Source organism: Mesoplodon densirostris, chromosome 4, assembly GCF_025265405.1.
Source record: "Mesoplodon densirostris isolate mMesDen1 chromosome 4, mMesDen1 primary haplotype, whole genome shotgun sequence".
Classification (NCBI taxonomy): domain Eukaryota; kingdom Metazoa; phylum Chordata; class Mammalia; order Artiodactyla; family Ziphiidae; genus Mesoplodon; species Mesoplodon densirostris.
This window is the reverse complement of record NC_082664.1, coordinates 130,237,459-130,264,061: the sequence shown is the minus strand read 5'-3', so window position 1 is coordinate 130,264,061 and position 26,603 is coordinate 130,237,459. Positions and strand designations below refer to the sequence as shown.

At 38.8% G+C, this 26,603-nt stretch overlaps 2 protein-coding genes across 2 annotated transcripts in view; both read left to right on the top strand.

Moving 5' to 3' along the window:
* RAB8B (RAB8B, member RAS oncogene family) overlaps nt 1-4,803 on the top strand; it is a 66,082-nt gene extending 61,279 nt beyond the window's left edge. Inside the window, exon 8 of the mRNA XM_060097214.1 lies at nt 510-4,803. Coding sequence (XP_059953197.1) covers nt 510-602 — 93 coding nt within the window. The 3' untranslated portion in view covers nt 603-4,803. The remainder of the gene's footprint in view (nt 1-509) is intronic.
* Nucleotides 4,804-11,145: 6,342 nt separating this feature from the next.
* Nucleotides 11,146-26,603, top strand: part of APH1B (aph-1 homolog B, gamma-secretase subunit) — a 39,974-nt gene continuing 24,516 nt past the window's right edge. The window contains exons 1-5 of the mRNA XM_060097213.1: nt 11,146-11,158; nt 11,377-11,516; nt 12,880-13,050; nt 18,094-18,164; nt 18,985-19,107. Of these exons, the coding sequence (XP_059953196.1) occupies nt 11,404-11,516; nt 12,880-13,050; nt 18,094-18,164; nt 18,985-19,107 (478 nt within the window). The 5' untranslated portion in view covers nt 11,146-11,158; nt 11,377-11,403. The remainder of the gene's footprint in view (nt 11,159-11,376; nt 11,517-12,879; nt 13,051-18,093; nt 18,165-18,984; nt 19,108-26,603) is intronic.

Sequence of the window (26,603 nt, the reverse complement as noted above, 5' to 3'; positions counted from 1 at the left end):
AACTTTTTATCTCTCTCTATATCAGTATATAATTATGATCTCAAAGTCGCTGAAGTTTGCTTAAATTTGAAACAATCTCAGTGATGAATCATTACGACGTCCCGGAAAGTTTGGTTTAACCTGAATCTTGCATATAATTGTATACCTTATGTTACCAACTCTTCTTACCTCCAAGAAAGGGGTTGCCTGTACCAGTATCTTAACATTGTTTCCATTATTACCCTTGAAACTTTACACTCTTTTGGTTATAATTTTTTTGAACTGGACTTAGGAACTTCCTAATATGTGGTTAATATATTAGGTGCTAGCCTTAAAATATTTTTCCTATATTAACCCACCGTTTCCAAAGAAACAGACAACATCAGAGCTTAACTAGTTCCCTTCCTAATTAACAACACTACTGAGGACACATTTATGGCATGGTTAGATATTTTTTTATTTCTTAGGTAATTGGGCTGAAACCATGAAACTTTGATTTCCTTGCTAACTCCATCTTCTGTTTTTTTTAGAATGACAGCAATTCATCAGGGGCAGGTGGACCAGTGAAAATAACAGAAAACCGATCAAAGAAGACCAGTTTCTTCCGTTGTTTGCTACTTTGATGAACTCTTTCTGAGAGACTGCAGCACACCTAGAGGACCCTTTCCTGCTTCTCTGAAAGCACAGGTCACCCAGCCTCAGAATCATCCTGTCTGGCTGCTACTGAGAGCACCGCTGAACCTAGACCTAGATTCTGCACACAGAATGTGCAGTGGATTCCAATCTCATGGCCCATCAAGATAACAGGCTTCTTCTTTCAAACGTGGAAACAATGAAGTGGAGACACGTGCAGGACTTAACTTGTTTTTCCTCTGTTTTACTGCATGTTGCAGAAGCTGCTATCTTTTTCTTTTTCACTTTGCACATCAGTTGTTAGCCTTTCCTTGTTACAGCACAATCTGAGATTCATATCTGCACACTTCTGTCTGATGAGGTTCTAGACAAATTTGCATTCGGGAATGTTTAAAAAAAGAGTAGAACATTTAAAGCAGAGGTTAATATACGAAAATTATAGCATATCTGGTTAGGTTCATATAGCCAAATGTTATTGCATTGATAGCATTTATTTAAGGGCTCTGATTTTCTTAAATAAAAGTCATTAAATTCTGATAAAATTTATCTTAAAAATTCATAAAAATGCCCATCTGTTCATCAGAGGCCACAGTTTCTTTATTTCTTCAGATTGTTTAGAGTTTTGCTTCATTCCTGACTTTTTTGCCAGAGAGTCTGGGTAGCTGAATAAATCACTTTTTCAGGTGATTTATTGATTACCTCTGCCTAATCTATTGACACTGCATTTGGAAATCCCTTTAATGTCGCTTTTCTTGAGTTTTGTATTTGTTCTTCTTTCCTATGTTTGACCTATTATAATCACTCACCTAAAACATAACATGTTGAACATTGTTGTCTGTTTCTAAGTGTAAGCTTCTTAAACTGAAATTTTACATAGACAGAGAGATACACTATTTAGGGTTTTATTTCAGCATCTAATTGTTGTTCTGTCACATCAGCAAACATAATATATTTTGTCTTAGATTCACTCCTTAGCTGTTGGTTTAGTAGTAATGCCCAATTCTTATCATAATCCCTGTCTACAAGAATTAACAAGAGTTATATTTAGACTTAGTTCACAGAACGCCTACCTATAGGGATAGAGATTAATTTGTGGATATAAATTTCATAGAGATAGCTCTTGGTAATGGTGAAAATAATGATTTTTTAAAAATTTGGGCGTTTTTTAAAAAAATAAGATTAATTAGACCTAGTGCAGCCTCTAGGAAAAGTCTTGCCTTTTCATTAGAGCAAATATGAGCGTGGTTTCAGTTTTACAACAGCTGTTGTTGAATGTGTAGAACCCAGTTCCATCCGTTCAGGTGCATTGTTATAGAACCTGGTCCAGCCATTTGGACCAAAGCCAACCAAAAAACTTAGCTGCCTTTCTCACCAAACACTGGTACTGGTATGCCTTTTGTAGATGAAACCGTCACATGAGAAAAAGGTATTTAGTGTTAAAGTGCCAAATTCATTGTTGTTATTCCAGCCTTCAGTGTCATAACACAGAAGGGAGTAATAAAGAGGTGATTAGGAAATAATAATTATTCTTCCTGTTTAGCCTGTTTTGTTTCACAAAGGTTACCATGATGCTTGATAGTTAAGTCTGGGAGATGAAAGTGGAAATGGATTGCTTGTTACCGCAGAGAATTTTGCTTCAAATTAAGATGTATCATTAGAATACTTGGACCAGTCAACCTTTACTACTTGTTTGAAAACTTATGCACAATTTAGTGGCAGGAAATATATACCAGAGCTGTTTTTGATGGGTTCACTAAATTTATTGTTCACAAATTTCAGTCTCCTTGATTTTTTCTTTCTTTTTTTTTTTTTTTTGTACTTACTTATAGGCTTAAAGGCACCAGTTGGTGTCCCAGTAAAATCAGTAGTTCCTTGATCAAAAGTTGACTGTAAGTCTACCATCTTAAAATTAGATAGATTTCTGGAACAAAAAAGATAATTTCTTAGAAACATCTTGTATTCATTGATTTTCAGAAAAAGATCCCAGCAGTTAAGCTTTCTGGATGGTAACAAGGTAATTTCTAAAAGGCAAGTGCTATGACACCATGTATGAATGTAACTCTCTTAGTAATTTACCTCCAACTCTTTGGTGTCTTAACACTTTGGTTTATATCTCAGGGGTTGTCTGCAAACCAAAACTGACATATTCTGTGGTTAGCCTTTTTTTTTTTTTTTTTAAACAGAATGCTTTGCTTTTGTTTTTTTTCCCTCTCTCTTCTGTTGTCTCATATGGGTTAATAACTAGTCTCCATGAACTTCCCTTTGAAAGAGCCTATAAAAGTTAGATGAGTCTAAAAGTGTTCTTTGAAGTAGCAGCAAACTGGGGGTATATACTGTTATATAGAAATAAATTGTCCTTGCTATTTTCTTACATTTAGCTTTGCTAAATTGTATATAATTTGAGCTAAGACCATAGGAGATTCACTTTCTGCATGGTAAAATGCCCTAATAAATATTCCACTTTGCTTAATAATGTACATATAGTGCATTATTTTTTCTATTTGTAGATGAATTTAGTGGCAGATAATTGTCTGTTCCCTGCTGAAATCTAGTTTTGTGTGAACATTTTTGTGGTTTTATGGATAAAGGTACATGAAGGTTTATTGCAGCAGTATTAGTGGTTCAGTGGCTGCATTTTATTATCAGTGTGCTAATTTTTGACAATGATTGGACTAGATCTTTTCAAATGGAGTCTGAGGGTATCAGACAATGAAAATGTGCTGTAACTAAGTAGCATGTAAATCAGTTGATTGTAAAGCGTTTCACTGGGAACTTATTTTAGCTATATTTTACTTCAGACAGATTATGAGAAAATAATCCACCTGTGCATCAGTTAGGAGGTGCTGCAGGGTTTCTTACTATTTACATGAACATTTTGTGCAGTCTTTGTTATAAATTTTCAGAAGACTATACTCTTTACTTTGAAGGACTATTTTTTAATTATACCTCATTTAGCTAACTAGTATTCTAATACCTAGTAGAAAAACAGTGAGCCAGTCTTTAAGTATCCAACACAATATAGACTATATGTTTTGTTTTGAACTAAAGGCATCATTGGAAAAAGTAGCAGATAGTTTAGGATAGAACATACATGTCATATCCAGTAGCGCAAAAAAAGTATTATCTTCCTGTCTCCATTAATAAATTTAGCTGTGCAATATAGATAAATGTTTGCAGAAATTTCTAAATAAGAGATTATAACTCCATTTTACAGGTTCTGAATGCTGAGAATCTGTATTAAGGCTTATAGTTTTTCCTGTGAACAGTAAGTGATACGTGTAAGCAGACTTCCTTTCCTAGTTCATGACTTAGATTTCTTTATAAATTTAGTTCTTAATCTTTAAAGATGAGCTTCTAAGCTTAGAATTTTAAAATAGCATTTCATTATGTTGGTTTACTTTTCTCTGATTTTAAGCACTCATTTCTGCTGTCAGATTTTTTATAATTTTTCTTTTAACAGAAAGGACATTCCTTTTTCCTTCTTGTTATATCCAAAGAAGGGGGTGGGGGAATGTCTAAAACTGAAATTCCTTGTCCTAGAGGGACCTAGATGGACAGGATATACTAGTAAAATTTCGAATGCTAGCACAATTTTACAGTAGAATTGATCTTTTTTCAGACCGATAAAATTAATGGGTGTCATGTTCAGTATGAAAAAAATCTAAATGAAATTTACAGAAATGAAAATTAGCAAACAATTAGGGATATTTTCAAATTTTACTTCATTTTTTGAAATGCTTGTGCCATATGCAATTGCATTTCTTATTGCCAAGAACTAATAGAACTTCTTGTTTTATTTCTTACCTTTTTTTAAAATGTGAATTTAATTATAATTCATTCCTATGGCCTTATATATGGGTTTTGTTTATTTGCAGCTGACACTGTCCCTTTAAAGCAAAATACTGTAAACTATTTGACTAAAATCATGCCCTAATGGGAAATATCCATTTTTTCCATAGAATCATCCTACTGTAAGTTTCAGCATATTTTACTTTTGCTCCAATGGCTTAATGTGAAAAAGCTCCTGCAGATAAAGTGGACCTGTCATGTTGTTAATCTTGTTTAAGCCAATTCATTAACTGTGTACTGATAATGATGCTGTGTTTTTTTTAAGAAAAAATGGATTTTATTCCAGGTGAACTTTTTTTTACAATAATGTTCGTCTAAAATAAAAACTACATAATGAAAATACTTATGTCTCTCTGAAATGGATTGCACATTTTTAAAATGTTTCTTCTAATTTGCTAAGTGTGTGTCTCAAACCACGGTAGACTTGAGATATTTTAGCAAACTTTACATCTTACTTCGAGTTCTTGGTTTTTTGTAGGGAAATTTTATTTATTTATTAACTGAAGTGTAGTTGATTTACAATGTCATGCTAGTTCCAGGTATACAGCACAGTGATTCAGTGATATATTTTTTTTTCAGATTCTTTTCCCTTACAGGTTATTACAAGATATTGAGTATAGTCCCCTGTGCTGTACAGTAGGTCCTTGTTGGTTATCTATTTTATATATGTGAGTATGTATGTGTTAATGCCAGCCTCCTAATTTATCCCCCCCCCACCCTAGAGTTCCTTAAAGACTGAGAAAAATGGCCAGAGCTCCTGCTCATTCTTCATTCAGCATACATTGAGGTTATTTTGTTATAGAACTGCAGCCTTAAATTGATCGTCCTTCCCTTCTTAGTCCTTGCGTGTTTAGTTTCTGTTGTTTTCACTTTCAAATAACACAATTGGATGTCGATGTTCTGCCAGCGTTCTACCCCTGGGCTGGTGCATGTTCCCGGTAGCTTTAGCCGTTCATCCCCAGAACCATTTTGAACCTTCACAATTCCTCTCAAGCTTATTTTCCTTTCACTCTTTTTTTTTTTTTCTTAAAGGTCAAGTCTTTATTTATTTTTGGCTGCGTTGGGTCTTCGTTGCTGCGTGTGGACTTCCTCTAGTTGCAGCGAGCGGGGGCTACTCTTCATTGTGGTGCACGGGCTTCTCATTGCTGTGGCTTCTCTTGTGGAGCACGGGCTGTAGGTGCGTGGGCTTCAGTAGTTGATTTTAGCCTGGTAAGACTCATTTCATAATTCTGACCTCCAGAACTATAAGAGAGTAAATTTGTGTTGCTTTAAGCCATTAAATTTGTGGTAATTTGTTTACAGCAACGATAGGAAACTAATACAGTTTTCACATTTGTATCTCTAGCCCCAGCCTCTTTCCAGAGGGCCAGACTTCAGTTGATCCGCCTACTGGACACCTCCCCTTGAATCTGCTACAGGTACATCAAACAACATGTCTGAAATTCCAACTCAACTCTCCATCTTTCCTCCTTCTCCAGCAATTCCCACCAACAACTCTAAATCCCAAGAGGAGAAACCTATTCTTTCTCTTCTTCTCTCCATCTTGATAGCACCATCATCTACCCAGATCCCCAAACAGTTAATCAACCTCCGAGTCTTACACGTCCTAACTCCTTACTCTCTAATCTATCTCCTTGCCCATTATTTTTGCCTCTTTGTTCAGGCCTCCTTATCTTTTGCCTAGATTTCTGCAACCTCTCCTAACCAGTCTTCCAGTCTCTAATCTTATTTTCCTCCAATACAGTTTTCACAGTGCTGACAGGTTTTTAAAACTGAAGTCTTACACCCCTGCCAAATTTAATCCTCATAACCTTGGGAAAAAAAAAAACTAAACTCTGTAGCCTGGCAAAGTCCTTTGCGATCCCCACATCTTTCTTTCCTGCCTTAGATTTTGTCACTCTTTAACTCATATGTACCTTTTGAACCGCGCCAGTAATTGCATTTCCTGGAACATAACATGCTTTGTCATTCCTTTCCTTATGCTGCTCCTTCTGCGGACTCCCTGCCCCTTGTCTAACTTCTCCTTATCTTTCAGTAACTTCTACTTATCTTCATTCAGTAAGGGTTTCTCTGGGAAGACTTCAGCCACAACCCATCCCTGGTTAGGAACGCCCTCCTGTGTCTGCCCAAAGAGTCACTCACTACCCTGGATTCAAATCATCTGTTTACTTTCCTTCCCCACTAGACTCTAAGCTCTTGTAAGGTGGGGTTTTTGTAATCACAGTATCAGGCAAAGAGCCTGGCACATAGTATGTATTTAATAAATGTCGAAAGAATCAGTGAACTTCAGTAGTCATCACAATCAACACGTTGCTGAAGAAAGCTAAGTGTAATTTAGGAGCTGTTTGGTTCTCCATTTACTTGTAATTTGAAGAAAGAATGGAAGTAAATTCATCAGTGCCTCGGTAAGTTTGGCAATAAAAAGAGAAGCTTCATTATCTGGTTTTTATTCTGGCCTTCATCTTACACTATTTTAGTCTTTGTTATATATCTTACACTCTTTTATCCTTTATTAAATATAGAAGAATTTTCTTTTAATAAGATAAATCACCCAGAATGCTCTTTATGTATTGATAAATTGAGTAAACCCTCTCTTCCCCTTTCTTCATGTTTTCTACTCTCAAAATTTAGGTTTTTCAATATAGTTCCAGGGATATATGAGGATGCCCCCATAGCAAGTGTGGATGAAAAATGTCACATGCCATATCAGTAAACAAAGGATGCTGCGACCATCAAGCCCTCAGCCACTGCAGCTGCCCCCCAAAACTGCACCCAGACGGGACTCAGGATGAAGAAAAGCAGGATCCTGACTCTAGATAGCTAAGGTGCATATCAAAGGAATGTTTTCAATGAGCCAAGACTCTTGCGTCTTCCCACACATAGAAGAGTGCTAAATTCATTAACTTGAGATGTCTGGTTTTTCTTTAATTAACCCAGTAATCATCAGCGCTTCTAACCGCTGGGTTTTGTTTTTGTTTTCAAAACTCCTATATATCTGGCTCCTCCCTTTGGCTCTTTAGAGCTGTCCCGAGCCCTCAGCAAGTCGGCCGAATAAAACATAATTCTCAACTTTTAGGTTGTGCATTTTTTTTCAGTTAGTACAAGTAAAATTAATTAATATTAATTAATTTTAGAATATATATACCTTTCCAGAAGTCATCACCCTTGATTTTTTCCCTCCCTCACTCCATGTAGCTCATCCGTCATTAAATTTTGTTTGCACAGTTCCTAAATCTCTTCAGTCTTTCTGCTTCTCTCCAGACTCCTGCTGTTTCCCTGATTCATCTGCAGATGCCAAAGACCTCTTATCTGAAATCCCATTTTCCATTTTCTTTACAAAGGAGATCTGAGCCTGTCACTCCCTTGGATAAACTCCGGACTTGAGGTAAACTCTAACCTGCTGGCCTTTTCTGTCTTATCTCTCCTCACACTGAGAGGACATCCTGAACTACTTTCTGTCCCTCAGAAATGCCCTGCTTTCTTTCACTTTGAGGCCTTTCCACTTGTCCTTCCATTTCTCCCCTACTTCCTAGCTTTGCTAACTCCAAAGCTGAGACCTGAATGAGTGGGTGTCATCTTTTTTAGCAACAGCTCACAAGTTTGGATTGGCTGTCCTTCCCCCTTCCTGTATATCCTCATAACCCCTCTGCTTGCCTGTCTGGCTTCTCCACTAGACTGTAAGCTCAGTGGAGACAGGAGCACAACTGTTTCATTGGTGTACTCCCAATCCCTAGCATCTTGCCTGATACTTCACACTCACGCAGCATGCATTTTGAATGAATGAATAAATGGTTGAGTATAAATCTATCAGCACTATCAGAAAATAAAGCTCAAGTGAATTCATTAGTATATTGTGAATTACTGGTAGGTATGTCCAAGCCTTATTGGATAAATTGCTAAAATGTGGCATTGCTTTTTGCACCCTCCCACTCCTCCAGGCGCATACCCAGCAGTCGATATCCTTATCCATAGTGTGTGCCAGCCTCTTTCCCCCAGGCACCTTTTAGAGATTTAACTCCCACCCTCACTTAGTATGTTTTCAAGTCTTTGGAGAAAACTCATAGTAAGTTCATAAAAACTTAAGGAGTCAATAGCACTGCTTCTTAGCCTCACGTTCCTCACTTGTAAAAGAATTGTGGAAATCAGTGTCAAAGTGCTTTTTAAACAGCCATACATCATATAAATGTAATTCAGAGAAAACTTGAAATAAGTGTTTCTAGTAAATAACCATGAATGCTGAAGAAGTCTACCTTACTGGGGATTTTGACAGTTTGGTCTAGTTATTTCCTTTTCTATTTTATTCCAACAGACATCAGTTAAAGATGTCTTCATAGATAGGGGGGCAGAGTCATTACATTTTGCATTGCCGTCCCATTTTTTAACTGGACTTGGGGACTAAAATTGAACTGAGATATGGTCAAGATAACGTAAGTGCAAACTCCCCCAATTTATAGCTCTGCGTGTTGAGTTGTCTACTTCCAGAGTATTTGAGGCACCTTTAATGGAGACACAGATCTTGGTTAAAATCAGGATAGTCAGATCAAAATAGGGATAAAAGAATAAGCCATATTCTGAAGTCATGGCAGTAACTGTAATTTAAAAAAAGAATAGTTGCTACAACTGACTATTAAATTTAGCTCCAAGCTTCCTGGGAATTAAGATAAAGCCTGAATATGATGAGTTAGCTCTCAAGCTGAGCGTATGCACTTGTCAGGAGAAACAAAACTTTTTTCTAGCCCTGAACTCAAACAGTAAATTAGAGATGTTGAATAATGATAATGAAATAGTTTATGAAATATGCAAGAAAAAATGTAGATGGCCATTTTGCTACCCAAAAAATGGGGTTCGCCTCTTGGTGGGTGTCGAGCCAAAAGACACAACCAAGCCAAAGATCAGGAGAAGGAAGGATTTATTACTTGCAGCAAGTAAGGAGCACACTGGGGATCTTTCCCAAAGAAGTGTCTCCCCAAACAGCAAAACTGGGGAAGTTTTAAGCTAAGCGTACATGCATATTTATGTAGGTGCTTGAGCAGAGGAGAATTCAGCATAGAATTGAGGCAAAGGTTGACAGAGTCCAAGCTTTAGTTGATTGAAGTCACAAGGGTCAGAAAAGGTCAACATCATCACCCCTTAGGTTCCAGTTGATGTGGTGGTTGAGGCTTCAGGCTAATCTTTACCATTGAAACAGAGCTGGGAGTCTTTATTACTGATATATTATCTTTGCTATTGTCACTTCTCTTGCCCAACAACAGTCCTACATTCTTTTGTTCCCTTAAGACTATTAATTACTAAGGCCTGTTCAAGGACAAGCATTGTGTCTAGGCTTAGATGACAAAATAGCTTAGGCCAGAAACAGATTTTCTTATGTCAATGAAGCCATGCCTGGTTCTCTTTCCCTGGGGACCCCCTATCCTATCTGCTTACAATTTCTTGTATTAAAAAAGCTTAATTTACACCAAGGATGTGAGTAGGATATGCCTCTGTGATGGCATTTCTGCATGGAGCTGAAGTAATATAATTGTATTTGACAAATTTGATTCAGGATAAAACCAGAAGAGTCTGTCTAATGGTGAGTCACTCTATCAGTTTCAACTGTTGTCTCAACCTGAGTTTTAATAGGTGATGGACAAGACATTTCAAAATGAAGAAAAATTCTGTGGAGTAATAGGAAAATATATATGTCTGTTTCAAATGGACAAAGGTGACATTTTACCATAAAAATTAAATACTTGTATTATTTGAAGGCCCATTTTTCAGAGGTGAGCTGCAAAAACATCTTCAGTCAGGTCTCAACTTTTGTCTTTTCAGTGTTGATTTCCAAGAGCTTTATTCACGATAGACATTAAAGAATAAGTAGGAATGGCTAACACTTACATAGCACTGTGCAGGCACAATCCTCAAAATAACCCATGACGTATTATTATCCCCATTAGACATGGAGATAAATCTTAGATGTGAATGATTACGGAAATTAACCTTCTGGTTTTAACTTGTAAACCTTTCAGAAATTGTTTACTTAATATAAAATAGCAAATGTTTGTAAGTTCCACTTTTAAAATTATTTCATTCATTGAACAGATACTTAGTTCAGCACCTTCTTGCTGCTGCAAAAACAACAAAGAACAAAACAAAGGCCCTGCCCTCCAGACGTTTACATTTTAATGGGGGAGACAAATGAGCAAGTAAAAACTGAGCAGGGAGATGTTACTGTTATTACGGGGTGATCAAAGAATGCCTTCAAAAACAACTTTTTAAAGACTTGGCGGGAGTGGGGTACAAATAAAACCAGCTCGCCAAAACAACCCCGAGATGGACAGCTTCTACTGTGAGTTATCGCCTGGGTCACTGCTCTCCCAGCTAGGGTTTTGTACATAGTTTCACGAAGTTCCCGCAACTATACAAATGGCATAATGTGCTTCAAAAAAAGACTCCTTTGTTTAGAAATGGAATCCTGCCTATGACCTGCGCGGAATTTTTCGTTAGCTGATCTGGACTCTTCCCCAGTTCTGGCTCCAAAGCGGGTTAGGGACCTCCCCTTCTCAGCCACCTCGTGGGCGGTGTCGTTGGCCTGATGGATGCGTACCAGTGGTTGTGGGGGGGCGGGGCGGGGCGGCGCCAAAGCTCCTACCCTAAAGTCTCCAGCTACCGCCGCCTCTTTATCCGAAGCTGCTAAGTCTCCCGGGCTGAAAGCCCGGAGGTGAGCCCCGACCCGCCCCTCCCGCCGCCGCCTCCTCCTCCCCCCTCCCCCTCCTCCCCCTCCTCCTCTGCCGCGCCCTGCCTCGCCCCCGCCTCGCCCCCGCCTCCTCCGCCGCGCCCCGCCTCCTCCGCCGCGCCCCGCCTCCAGCCCCTCGGCCTGCCCCGCCCTCGCCGCGCGCTCTTCTCCGTTGTCGATCTGAGCCCCCGCGTCCCCGCTAGGCCCCCGCGCCGGCTTCTGTGGTAGCCATGACGGCGGCCGTTTTCTTCGGCTGCGCCTTCGTTGCCTTCGGGCCTGCGCTCGCCCTCTACATCTTCACCATCGCCACCGAGCCGTTGCGCATCATCTTCCTCATCATCGGGTAAGGCGGTTGCGCCGGGAAACCCGGACCTGGGGCTCCCCTCCCCCGTCGGGGGTACCGGCGATACCTGGCGTCCTCACCAAACGGCTCGTCCTCGTTGGGCTTTGGAGCGGAGAACGGTTAGGAGGGGGGAGAGCGGAGACCCCACTCCCCTGGGACTCCTCGCCCTCCTCCGACGGTCGGCGAGAAAAGAACAAGAGCCCAGCGACCCCAGAGGGCGAGCTCTAGGGAAAGAGATAACATCGTGGGTCTCAGAAAACCCTGACGCTTGGCTACCGAGTTTTGCCTAGGGTCCGTGGGTGGGCGTTAGTGAGTCATACATTAAAACTGTATTTAAAAAATTGTGGATAACTTCAAATATCTATCTTTTATTTTTTGGAGGGGGAGGTCCCTAGTTTCCCTCAGATTCTGATAGGCATCTGTAATCCCAAGCGAGTTAAGAGCCCTTAAGCACCTGGGGATCAGGTGCTTTAAAACATACCGATGCCCAACACCTACCCCTCCCTGAATCAACTGAATAGGAATGTCTAGGGGGTGGAATTCGGACTTTTTAAGAGCGTCCCAGGTGATTCAGGTGTGCGGCCAAACGGTAGAAACCTGTGAAAACTCCGCAGCACCTGTAGTACGTATCCTTGCAGGAGCTTGGTCAATACCGAACTCTGGTGGCGAATGAGATCATAATCCGTTTTCACCTGTCTGGCAGCTCTTATTGGAGCTCCCCTACGACCTTCTCCGCCACTGAGTCTCACTTGGCACTAAGAGAAACAGCCAGGCGAGGCCAGGCTGTTTTTTTGAGCTTCTCACCTCTCACAACTGTATTGAAAATGCTGCATCACACGTGTCATTTAAAAAACAATAGAGATTTGGGCAAGAGGTCTGTAAAGCTTGTTATAATCATTAAAATCCACAGGAATGTTGTAAGAACCAGGCCTGGAAGACTGATGTAGATCAGAGCACAGGCTTTCAACCTCTGGATTTTAAACCAATCGCTCTGTTAATAGAGATGTAGACATTTTCCTGGAAAAGACATTTGCACATCAATGGGCAAAGCTTTAATTAGGAAGCTTAGCAAATAACCAAGTTTCCAGACAGACAGTTCTTGGCAATAGTCTGCAGATGTACTTACAAACAGCAGGGTCACTGAAAAAAGTGATTTTTAAGAAAAATCTCAAATTCTTCTTGGCCTGCATGTTTATTTCACCAGGGAAACTGCACCATTGATTAGGACCAGTTGGTTAAGAGCATCACTTCATGAACACTTTTTTTGTCAGGAAATCTCTTCCTTCTCAAGCAGGATTTTTTCTGCTTTTAAATCATTATTAGTCCTGTTCACTTGTAACTCCCCCCCCTCCCCAATTTTCAGAGCTTTCTTCTGGCTGGTGTCTCTGCTGCTTTCTTCCTTCATTTGGTTCATGGCAGCAACCCTTACTGATAACAAAGATGAACCAAGACAGAGAGATCTGCTGATCTTTGGAGTGTTAATCTCAGTCCTTATCCAAGAAATGTTCCGGTTTGCATATTATAAACTTTTAAAGTAAGTTAAATGCTTTACCTTTTTTCCCAGTTTTATTTGAATTATGATTTAGTAGTTTGAAACATTAATGTATTATTGTATTTGAAGATCCATGTCTTCCTACATAGTTCCAAGCCAAGGGATTGTACATTTCCAGCCTGAAAATATTGAGTATTTTAACTTGTGGACATTCCTTCCTTCCTTCACTCGTTCAAAAAAATATGTCTTGAGAATTTGCTCAATGCCGTGCATACCCTAGGTACTGGGGATACATCATGATTAAAAGACAGCCTCATGGTGGTAATATTATAGTGGGAAGACATAGACAACAAATGAATAAACAAGAAAAGACATTGTATATTAAAAGATAGTAAGTGCCATGGAGAAAAATAAGCTAGAGAAATAGTCATTGGAACAAGAAGAACAAAAACTGTTACAGATCAGAATTTATACGCACTTCTCTTTGTCATCACCTAAAATAGATAATTCTTATGGTGATTATGCCTGCCATTATTTTGACTGTATTAGGGAGGAACAGGGGTTCATTTTGTGATATGTCATTTCATGTCCAGAATAGAAAAATACATTAAAAAAAAAAAAGCCGTGGGCATGAGTTCCCTTTTTAGGCCAGAAAGTAGGTCATCTGTAGGATCCATCAGGATCTCACATGAAACCACTGTTTTGAAACACAGCTTGAGCTTGGAACCATATTTTCTTTCAGGTAGTCATGAGATTGGCTTTGATTATGTAGTAAGGCTTAGTTAAGGTGATAGAGTGATAGAGTGCTATGTCTTCTCATCTCTGCAAATGACATAATTAAAGCACTTTATGAATTTCATGGATGCAACCAAGACAGAACCTCAATAATATCTCTTATAATAGGCTTCTGATAATTTGTTCTTGCCAATATGCCAGGCCTTCTGTATTTTTTACTTGTTGCTTTTAATAACAGATATTGAAATTTAATAACGAAGCAATGTAAATCACAAGTAGAAAACCAGGAAGCCGTTGCTTAGAAGCAAAAGTCATATCTGAGAAAAAGTTTAAAAACGAAATTTCCATTAGTTCCTGGAAATATTAAGGAACAACAAATAAAAATCAAACATAACATTTCAGGTTCCATGGGAATACAATACCCTTAACAGATGGACATTCAGCTGTGGTTGAATGTTTCTGGTATGCAGCAGTTACTACTATTCCAAAATTTAATTTTAACTGTAGAATATATTAAGGTAATAAAAATCTCCTTCTTTCTGACCTCTGCCTTGCACAGGCAAATGCAGTCTCTGTCACACGGTTGTCATCTTGTCTCTTTCAAGGCTAAACATTCCTCATTTCTTCAGCTGGCCCTCAGGAGAGATGGATGTGGCTTCCAAACCTTTTCCCATCTCTGTTCTTTTATGTCAGTGGACACCCCTTTTTGTTGGTGCCTGGGATTTACCTGTGCCTGGAACCTAGCACAGTACCCTGCTGTGGTCGAAGCAGTGCAGAGAGCAGGGTCCTTCCCACCCTTGACAGGGCACTGTTCTCTTAACTCAGCCTCGGGTTGCACTGGATTTTCCTGTCTCCAACATCACTGGCTCATGTTGGTTTTGCATTTACTAATTTCAGTAGCTTTTCATAGATCAGGACGTGACTTTAATAACCCCTTAGGACTTGAGGTTGTAAAACCTCACTTACCTGGAGTGACTAAATGGGTATCTGCTGTTCTTCACTATTGTGTTTCTTCACGGTTTCCACCTGAAAAGCAACCCTTTATTGGCACTAACCTAAGGTTCCAAAGGACTACAAGCTGAACATGGGTTGCCTTTTTTTTTTTTTTTTTTTTTTTGACTACGGCTGTGTGTCTGGTGGGATCTTAGTTCCTCCACCAGGGATTGAACCCGCGCCTTCGGCAGTGAAAGCACAGAGTCCTAACCACTGGACCACCTTGGAATTCCCCATGGGTGGCCTTTTTTTTTTTTTTAGCTGTACCGAGAGGCATGTGGGATCTTAGTTCCTGACCAGGGATCGAACCTGCGCCTCTTGGAGTCTTAACTACTGGACCTCCAGGGAAGTCCCAGAGTTGCCATTTTTAATAGGGCAGTGAGGGCATAGGGCCACATGCAGGAGGAATTATGGCTGTCAGTCTGCAGGCTCTCATGCCAGGAAGTTCACAGAAGCCTCTTTGGCCTTCTGGGGAAACCATGTTTGCTTCTCTGAAAGGACATTTGGAGATTTGCAAACAAATAATAGGACAAACCTGTATTAACAGTTGCCTTTGTTTGCCTTTACAAAATGTATCTGCTACAAACCTTTGGAATATGGTACAGTATTTTCCTAGCACATTTTAGAATATTGGATGTTATGTAGTTACATGTTAAAACAAGTTTGAGAATTATTATGATATTTTATTCATGACTAACATTTATATAGATATATTTAAGTTGCTCTCTTAGGCTTTACTACATTCAAATATAGGAACTTCAGTTTAATCAATATTTTAACTATCTCCACTGCCAAAGTAGGTTTTGAACTTTTAAGTTTAAAGTACTGCCTCAATCAAATTTTCGCTATCTGAATTTGGTGCCAAGATTAAAAAGTGGAGAGCTTGCACCAGTTTTTTTACATATATGGAATTGAATCAAAGTACTTATCATTGTAGTCCAATATAAATTTATTTCATGGCTTAGGTCTTAAGACCAGTACTTCATCTTGAATGAATGAATTGTCACTTTCAGCCTAGCAAAGAGTTGCACTGTGAGAAATTGACATGTGGCCACATGTGATAGCCCTTTCTACGTTAATCAGAAGGAAAAAGAAAAATCCAAGTTATGGTCCTGCACATTGCCTAGAACATACATTAGAATTTTTTGGCTTGGATTGAAGCTTTTGTAATTTAGTTCAATTGTCTTATAATGCTGATACCATAAATATTTGGTAATTTGAGAAAATCATTTATAGAAAAAATAATAAGATAATAATTGCTATAATGTCTTAAAAGGCATAAGTCTATTTAAAAAATTTTCTAAAATGGTGTATTTACTTTATATGCATATTCCTTGGTACTTTGCCTCTCTTACACACACGTATAAAGTGAATCAGAACAAACAAGAAAGCTGGTATGATTTATCATTTGTTTTTCAAAGTTTATATTTAAAAAATTGAGCTTTTTCGTTTTTGTTCTTGGAAACAATAATAAATGCAAACAAAGAATTTTCCACTTCAGTAAAATGGTCAGATTAAAATCACCGTCCCCCCAAAAAAAAATCACCATCACTTACATCATCAGTTGTGTGATGTATCCGTCAGGAACACGGAAACTGATGGTGTTTTTTTACTTTTTCACTTCCTAATGTTGGCCCTAGACCTTAAATTTATATCTTTAATATATTTGTGATAGCAGTACTTTGTTATACTAAATAGCAAAAATCTTTTATTCATTGCTGAGCAATTTATATAAAACAGAAATCCTCCAAAATTTATTGATTCTATTATACCATTATATCTGTTTGTTTATGGAAGTTATTGCTATTGTATAGGTCTCTAAGCATTCATTAGCCTTTAACAACATTCCTGTGACAGGTAAGTTTATTTAGGAAAATTGCACATTTCAGGTGGTTACTGCTCCAGAGAAAGAAGATGACAGTCACTTAAATTTTGGCTCATGTCCCTGCTACCAAATGATGCTTCCAAACGGAGAGCACTGAAATGGCAAATTGTTTCTTTTGAGTCTAGAAAAGAAAAAGACCTTTTTTTTTTTTTTTTTTTTTTGGCCACATCGGGGATCTTAGTTCCCCGACCAGGGATTGAATCTGTGCCCCCTGCACTGGAAGCATGGAGTCTTAACTGCTGGACCGCCAGGGAAGTCCCAAAGACCTTCTTATGTTTATTACTATTTTGGTTGAATTCTGTGTTGCCTTAATGTAGTCAATAGTTATATTTATGTCATGAGATAGGCTCACTGTAGTGAATATACATACCTTAAAATTTAATTAACACAATACCCAGAATATAATTTCCATGTCCCGGTTAATTTTCTACTCTTAGAGTTAATTGAACTCATTTTTGTTTCAGCACTTGTTGAAAAATTCTTGTAAAATGTTTGGTTCCTTTATTGCTTTAATAAATATACTTTAAATATAATTTAAATATCCTTTGCATCAGGATTGTTGTTGCAGACTTTCTAGCCAACAAGGGGTAGCAATAGTGACAAGAGTGGAGCCGACCTGCCACAGTCCTCACGCATTTGTGTGGGGTGCAGGGGCTCATAGTCAGTTGGCGAATTGTCCACGACAGAAGCATAGATATGATCACTCTGAAGATCATTTCTTATTGAGCAGTAGTCTAATGTTTCATTCAGGTATTCATTTATCTTCTTTTCTGAGGGTAGCATTTTATTCTCCCCTGATTACTTCTCCCCTGAGGCCTGACTGGGGTTATGAAACAAATAATGTTTTCGAATCAGAAGACCATTTGATTAGGTATCCATATGAGAGTTCACACTGTCAGTGTTGTAGGATTTAAGAGTAAGGAGAGATGGAATGAATAATTATCAATCACTGGTAAAGGTGGCTTCTTTGAGCAATTGTTGCATGAACTAGACTTTGAAGAGTGAGCACCACTTACGTTCTAATGAGTGGAAGGTAGAAGGGAGAGTGGCAGAATAAGTCTAACCCAGGCGGAAATACAACAAAGTACCAAAGAAGTGGAATAGAAGATATAGTACTTTGGGAAGAGGAAAAATGCAGAGTGGTAGATGCCATATGATGTTGAATTAAATACTTCCTAAGCTTAGTCATAAGTATTGCTTTGTTTTGTATTATTAAACTCAATCCCTGATGGCTTGTTTATTATATTCTTCTTATTTTTCCTCCTGTTTGTGAATGTCAGATAAAAGGCAAAAGTTGGTTGGAAGTTTTGGTTGACTTTAGTTAATTGAAAACTTGCTGTGTCTGTTTAAATGGATTTTAGATTTAGAGTATAATGTGATCAAAAACCTCATTAAGTATCTGGCTTTTAAAATATCTTATGTGTTTTTCTGATATACTACTTAAAAAAATTATCTGTGTGGTTTTATTTTAGAAAATCCAGTGAGGGTTTGAAGAGTATAAACCCAGGTGAGAAAGCACCCTCTATGCGATTGCTGGCTTATGGTAAGTTAGAACTGCATAGCGTCTTAAAGATAAAAGATCAGACTTGACATAAAAGCCATCTTTATCTTTTAAATCTTTGTAGGTTTCAAGTAGTATTTTACTACCTCATTGGCCTATTGGTGTACATTGTTTATTTTTCTAGCTTTCCAGGGCCCTTATGTAAAGGAAAGTGATTGCAGGTGACCCTTATCTGTGTGTCCATTAAATATTAACCAGATTTGACAGTTAGGTTTTTTAACATGTATACCCTCTAGTTAACAATTTCTAAGTGATGTTATTGTTACCTTCTCTGGGTTGTTTCCATGACTTTGTCTGTACTGAGAGGACTCTTCATATTAATACAGTTAATACATCTTTGTATTTTTCTTTCAGAATTATGGTTTAAAGGTTGGATCCGGGTCCGTAAATTGAGTCACCCAGCTTGACCCAGGGATCCCTCTTTACAATACAGTCACCCCTCAAGCTCAGTTCCATCAAACTTAATTCTACAGATTCTGTTGTCATGAATTAAAGTCAGAGCTTCAGTATCGTATCCTTCTGTCTCGCCTGTCCCTTTGGAGCCTTGATGGATCTCTTTCTCTCCTTTTTCATTTCTCTGCTACATTTCACTGACCACTTCCTTTCCTCTTTTCTCCCCACTTCTCTCTCGGTTCATCATTTAGCCAAGTGCTTGCCTTTTCTGAGCCAGCTTTCTATTGCTTCTAACAGCATGTGCACCCTTTTTCCTTCAACAAAATAGTGTTCCTTAGACCTTGGGAATTTGATTTGAAGAGAAATCACAGCATGAGTAAGGTTTAACAGTGTTTTCCTTCCTCTTTAGTTTCTGGTTTGGGCTTTGGAATCATGAGTGGAGTATTTTCCTTTGTAAATACCCTGTCTGACTCCTTGGGACCGGGCACAGTGGGCATTCATGGAGACCCTCCCCAGTTCTTTCTGAATTCAGGTATGTGTCTGGTAGCTGTGAATGTTCAGATTTATGATCTAAATGATCATCCTTAGTGGAGTTCCCTGGCTTAGGAAATGAAGCGTATAGAAATTTATGTTATATCTTCTAAAGGCAAGATACTGTTAGACACTGTGATGGAAAGGACCTAGGAAAATAAAAATTACAGTTAGAGGGGGCTTCCCTGGTGGCGCAGTGGTTGAGAGTCCGCCTGCCGATGCAGGGGACATGGGTTCGTGCCCCGGTCCGGGAGGATCCCACATGCCGCGGAGCAGCTGGGCCCGTGAGCCATGGCCGCTGGGCCTGCGCGTCCGGAGCCTGTGCTCCGCAACGGGAGAGGCCACAACAGTGAGAGGCCCACGTACCGAAAAAAAAAAAAAAATTACAGTTAGAGCATTGTAGAATTTTAGAGTGGAACTAAGCTTGCATAAAATTTATTTTTCTGTTACTATACTAACAGTGTTGCTGTATAGCTGATATATTGTAAGTGAATTTTTATAGGCTATATGCTTTTTTTGTTTTTGTTTTTATTAGTTTATATTTCTCTTCACTGTAGCCCTAATCTTTAGTTCATTTGTCATCTTGGCCTCTTTTGGGAATGGGGAGTATAATTTAATCTTGAAATTGAGAGGAGAGAAAATAGTTCTTATTTAATGTGAGGTAATGTCATATATCTAAAAACATATATTTAAACATAAATATATTTAATTTTAACTGTAACAATCCATCTTCCCTGTTCCTTAAGAACTGGGACTCCAGCAGGAACTTAGAGTCCCTTGTTCCTCCTCACTCCTCCCCCACAGGTAACTGTTGCCCTGATTTTGTGTTATAAAGTCCCTGGGTTAACCAGGTCTGAAAGTTAGGTTTTTAACATGTATCGATGTTTTACTTTGAAAGTAAAACCTGAAAGTTTTACCTTCATGTGTGTATCTGAAAAATAAAAATAAAATTTAATATTCTTGCTTTTGAACATTTAAAAATAAATTGTACTATATTTTTTAAAAAAAAGAAATTGAGAGGAAAAAAATAATAGATGAGTTGACCTTTATCCAAAGATGCAGGTAAAAGGACCAACCCATTTCAAACTGCTTTTCATCCACCAGATGAAAATTGTCCCCATGATGCAGTGGTTACACATTTGAGAGTTGGTAATATACATAATTAATATAAGATCTCTCCTAAATTACACAAGAAGAATCTTTTAAAAAATAGTTTCTAAAAACCCCACTGTATTTTTTTGTCTTCACAAGTTGTATTGTTGAAGTAAGTGACCCTATGCACAGATTCTTTTAATTAAATCATTATTAATTTATCATCTTATTAAGAATAAATAGAATCCTTTCAAAAAATTTTTATCATCTTTACTAAAGTAATTTCTGTCTTCAAGGAGCTTATCTTGTAGAGGGAATAAGACCAAAAAAGTGATTAAGCATTTCAATGCAGTTTAACATAATAGAAAAGATATAAGGAGGTATGACCAAATTAAAAAAACAAATTGCTGCAGTAAAAAATTGAGAGACATGCTGCATGTTATCGTGATCCCCAAACCCAGTGGACCCTTGTTCATCATTTCAGTTCAGACCTTGGTATCTCCTGTCTAGATTACTACCATTAACTCCCACCCGGTTAGTCTTTCCTCAACACATTTTTCATGGGAATCCATCCTGTATACAGCCCCCCAAATGACTCGTCCCTGTACAAAAATGTATAAGGGCTTTTCAAGGCCTGCAAGTTATTCAGGGCCCTTCACGGCCGGCTACAAGCTACAGGACAGGAAAGTATGTCAGTGGAATGGGTCCTACTTATTTAGTTGCGCCCCCAACATAGCAAATTATCTTCCTTTTAAACATTCCATAATTAGAATATTTCTGACAGTCTTAAAAAATGAACATAATAATGAGTATTCGATTTTTAGAACAACTGTAATATTAATGCTAAAATCTGTTAGCATCCAATATAAGTTAATAAAACATAACCAGGAGGGGGTGTTACTGCAGCAGTTTTCTATATTTTCTTAAATCAGTCTATTAGACTGCTACGTAAGCTTTTTTTTTTTTTGGTTCTCAAGTCTCCTAGTGGAACTTATTTTTCTACCAGATTCTGTCACTAGATGGCGCTAATTCCCTTTTGTGAGCTAGGCTGTTTTCATAAGATTGGCTTAAAATAATTCTTTTGGAAGAAAGTAAAAAATGTGCTAGCAATTTGGGGATTGTATTGTGATGTCTATAAATTCAAAGAAAATAAAGTGTTTTAATATCTTTAGCTAAGTTAGGACGGCAGGCTGACCATGCTGTGGATGTGTACCTATAGAGTCAAGAATAGCTGTTACTTTATCATGTGCTAGAGTTTATTTGTTATAACGTCATTCTTTGGAGCATAACCTTTGAATTAAACACTTAAGAAACTACTTATTGCATTTAAAAATAATAACCCCAGGGCTCCCCTGGTGGCGCAGTGGTTGAGAGTCCGCCTGCCAATGCAGGGGACACGGGTTCATGCCCCGGTCCGGGAAGATCCCACATGCCGTGGAGCAGCTGGGCCTGTGCGTCCGGAGCCTGTGCTCCACAACGGGAGAGGCCACAACAGTGAGAGGCCCGCGTACCGCAAAAAAAAAAAAAAAATAATAATAATAATAATAATAATAACCCCAAATTTGCGTGTATTTGTGTTTATTGCATATATTATTTGTAACTGCTGCTGTTACCATGTACTTAGGCATGAGCTTCTTTTTAATTTTTCAGTTAAATAGTTTAACATACTCCATTATAAATGCCTAAGTAATAATCAGGAATATGGGGTATAATTAGTATGTCTATGTTAGTACAAGATGTACACTATATGATACCTGTATGTACATAGGTTTTCATGTGACAAGTCAGCCTAGTTTACAAATTAAATGTATTATAAGTTAATTCTTTTTGTTTGTAGTTGTGTAGTAGGCTAACGTTAACTTATATTAGAATCATTACTGTATCTTGGTTATTCTGTATAGAGGCAAGTTATAGGAATTGGAGTCTTAATTTTAAGTCTTACCCTGGCTCATTAATTTAGTATTTTGGGCAAGTCCATTTGATCGTTTAATCACTCATTCCACAAATAATTAAGTATTTTTATTTAACAGCCCAGTTAATGTTTATATGTTCCACTCATAGCAGGGAATAAAGACAAACAGCTGATTACAACAAAGTGTGATAAATACTATGATGAGGAAGAGCCATGAGTGCACAAAAAAGCTGTAACCCCCTCGGGTGGTATTGTACTTCTCCTTTGGAGTACTTACCACATTTGGAATTAATTGATCAACTGTGTAGTTATTTGTTTATGTCTTTCTCCCCAGCTGGATGCTCAGCCATATAAGTGCAAGGACTGTCTGTCTTGTTCACTGCAGTATCCCCAGCACCTTGTGGAGTTCTTTGTTTCTAGATGAACTCATAAATATTTATTGAAAAAAAATGAAAGGCAGGGCTTCCCTGGTGGCACAGTGGTTGAGAGTCCGACTGCCAATGCAGGGGACACGGGTTTGTGCCCTGGTCCGGGAAGATCCCACATGCCGCGGAGCAGCTGGGCCCGTGAGCCATGGCCGATGAGCCTGCGCGTCCAGAACCTGTGCTCCGCAACGGGAGAGGCCACAGCAGTGAGAGGCCCGCGTACTGCAAAAAAAAAAAAAAAAGAAAAAGAAAGGCAATGCTTATGGAGGAAGAGCTATCTGAGTAGAGATTTAAAGGATGAATGGTAGGTGGCAGGCAAAGCAAGGTGGTTGTCAGGGAAGAATGTTCCAGGTAGAGGGAAGCAGTCTTCCTTGTAGTCCTGGAGGTTAGAAAGACATTGTTCACGGGGCACAGGAAATACTGGACTTCCATCTAACCCCTCAATTTCCTCATCTTTCAGCAGAGGCAAAAATAATACCTAGCTCAAGGTCGTAGAGAATGAAATGAAATTAGAGAGTATATATTTAAGTGCTCTATAAACTGTAAAATAGCCCAGGGGTAGAGAATTTGGTTCTCGAAATGAAGAATAGAATTTGGAGAAAGGATAATTTCTCTAATTTATGTGGTATCTGGATTTATCACTCTGAATTGCCTCCCTTATGCTTTAGAAGAAAAATGTCTTTAGTACTCAGTAAGGATAGCTGATATTTTATTTTTAAAACTTCCCAAACCATTCATTTGTATTGGGTTGGCCAAAAAGTTCGCTCGGTTAATGAATACATTGTTCAATGAAGTTCTTGGTGAAAATGAAAAATGTGTCTTTTATTTTTACTTGAAACTGAATGAACTCTTTAGCTAACCCAGTATTTTATTTTCTTAGCAGTGCTCTTATCTAGGTAAGGTTTTCAACTTTTCAGCCACTAAACCTTTTACTAGGAGAAATCAGTATGGGTCAGATCACATGTAGAGTATCATGTTCAATTCTGAGCATTGTGATTTAATAGGAATACTGAAGAACTAAAGTTGGTATAGAAGAACATCGTTAGTATGGTGAAAGATCTACAAGCTGTATGATTGAAGGGAAGAGGAATATTGAGCTTGAAGAAAAATAAAAGTAAGGGGAATGTGGGAGATTTCATTTTTGTCCAAATTTGTCATTCTCCTGTAATAGAAGTATACATCCACACCCTTGCATTGACCTCATGCTGACTAGAACGTACTTCCCTACCCCTGACTTTGAGCTCAGCCCTGTGACACGAATTGGCCAAATAGTGAATGTAAGTCACTAATTGGATGTAAGTGGATGTAAGTCAGAGACATAAAAAGCACTTGCATGGTTGGTTCTGCCCTCTTGGGCTCTGATTATGTGCCAGAGAACATGCCCCCATAGCCTGGACCACAGAATGAACAAGTATAGAGCAGACCTGGGCCCAACCTGAAATGACAAGGCAAACCCAGCTGTACCAGCAGCCTGTAGCAGAGCTGTCCAGCTGACCCCAGCCTCACTTAATCAGCCAAAGCACAATCAACCTCTAGACCAGTGAGCATGAGAATAAATCCTTGTTGTTGTAACCCAGTGAGTTTTTTTCATTCATTCATTTTTTTCCCATAGTATTTTAAGTATTGATATAATTTCTATAATACAATGTGGCAATTTGTTAAATGTTTAAACTTTTAAGTGAAAGCACTTTTCATGCAAGACTGTCTCAAATAGCTACCAATTCCAGAGAGGTAGAGAAACTATAGCATTGTTAATGATACAGAGAAAATGATCTGCAATAGAGCTTAATCTGCAATTCTTATCCTTTTCTGAATTTGTTAGAATCTTAATTTCTTATAATTATCACAACTGTCACTGCTTATGACACAAGGATGCTCCATATACTGTGTCATTGGTTTTGTCACCAAATATATATTTTCATTATATGTTTTCATTACATCAGTAGTGTAATAGTCTTTCCTTCAAGCTTCTCAAATAACTGAGAATGGAAAATTATACTTTTGGAATGTCTTTTCCCCAAACCTTGGCCTGTTACAGGCTCTAGTAGCCTATGATACATTATCAAGTGTTCAGAGCCCAGGTAGCCATCTTTAGGCAGAGTGCAAACAGGCAGCTCATTGAATTGCTTCACAGAGTGACTGAAAGAATGACACAGGCTGTGGGTCTTCCACATATGTTCTAGGTCATCTTCTGTGACACTGACATCTCTTTGCTCACATGGCTGGGTGGAGAGCCCCTGCTGACCCCTTTGCAGTTCAGGCTGCCTTGTGCTTCTCTCTCCCTTCAGGCCTTGTGTCATCTTCACATGTGAATTGGTCCTTATTTTCTTCATCCACTGCTGCCTTTAATTTTTGGTGGTTTCTTTTGTGTGTGTGTGTGTGTGTTTTCAGTGAATCTTACAGAGATTTTTTTCATAGTGTGATGAACAGGATAGTACCCTATAAAGATGATTTGCATTGGGAAAAGGTAATATTTTTTGAATACCATTCAGCATAGCATCTTCCTTCATTTAGCCCCATAGGAATATATGTTTACTCACTATACCCAATATTTATAATTTGAAAGGAGAAAAAATCCTGTCTTCAACTTTATTGATGAGCCTAGCCTTGCTCAGCAACCTCAGCTTGATCCTCTGCAGCTCCATGGCTGTGCTAGGAGGATGTGCTGGAGTCCCGGCATTTACTGAGTTGCTCCATGCGCGCTTCTCACCAAGGATGCTCGTCACTACTGGGGCCGCTCGTACCAGCTCACTCTTCTACCTCCCCTCAGCTCTGCTAAAGAGAATCACAGTGTGCACGTCAGTGCTGCTGCATTGCACAATTTCTGGGGGAATCATTCACATTGTAACATGTTTCATTGGTGTACTCTGATGTTTTCCAACACTATTCCTGGAACAGGTTTTAACTAAATTTCCCAAAACCACTTTTCTTACATGCATAGAAGTTTGGAAATCTTCATGGTTCTATGAAGGGATTAATCAAGGTTGAGGTTTATTTTAAGGCAGCGGTCCCCAACCTTTTTGGCACCAGGGACCGGTTTCAATCTTGATAATGAAGTGCCTTGTTTCAGATGGTAGGCTGCTTTTCCATCTCTCAGGAGACTTTCTCCTTACATTCAGTGGAACAGTGATTTGCAATACTGCTGATTTACCAGCATTTCTGGAGGACAGAAGGCATGGATGGCATCTTTAAAGCGGGGTATCTCTGTGGTCTCCCTCATCTCAGTTGAAGCACTTCCATCCTTCCTGTTGCTCAGGCCCAAAACCTTGGGAGTAATTCCTGATTCTTCTGTTTTTCTCGTTACTCACATCTAATCCAACTGCAAATCTTACCTCCCACTTCCATTTAAATCTCCATCCAAATTCTTATGGGCTACCTTTTGCTTTATATATGGAGTCAGGCATGGATGTTTGAGAGACGCTTTGGAGCAAACTTTTAAAAGGTAAACCTGTTGGTGCTGAAACTACTCCAGGGCAGAGACAGACATGAGAAGGTCCTAGTTAATTTCATGAAGTCTGTGAAGCATTAATACAAAGTAATAGAATCCTGAGAGCCCACACTCACTGAATTAGGGAATTGCACCCTAGGTTCCTGTGAGCACTGCCTTAGACCCCATGCTCCCAATGGCAGCTCTGGCCAGTGAGTTTGGCTTGGTTTGTTATGCAGCATTTTTGTGATAATAATTGACCTATAGAGAGAGTTTCAAGTATTTCTTAATGTGCCACTACGGAAAAAAAGAGTTGACTTTTGCTTCTTCAAAGGGCCTTCCTAGGCTTAATAATCAGGAGCTGGAGCAGGGTTCTCAACCTCATTACTGTTGACTTTTGGGGTTCTTTTTTCGGGGGGGATCGTCTTGTGTACTGTAGGGTGTTCAGCAGCGTTCCTGGCTTCTATCCACCAGATGCCAGAAGCAGCCCACCCCCAGTGTGGCAACCAAAAATGTCTACAGACATTGACAAGTGACCTCTGGGGGCAAAATCCCCCCACTTGAGAATCACCGAGTTGAAAGGCCAGATTTGGGTTCGCTTTTAGAGGGAACTTTCCCACAGTGACTGTTTTGATGAAATA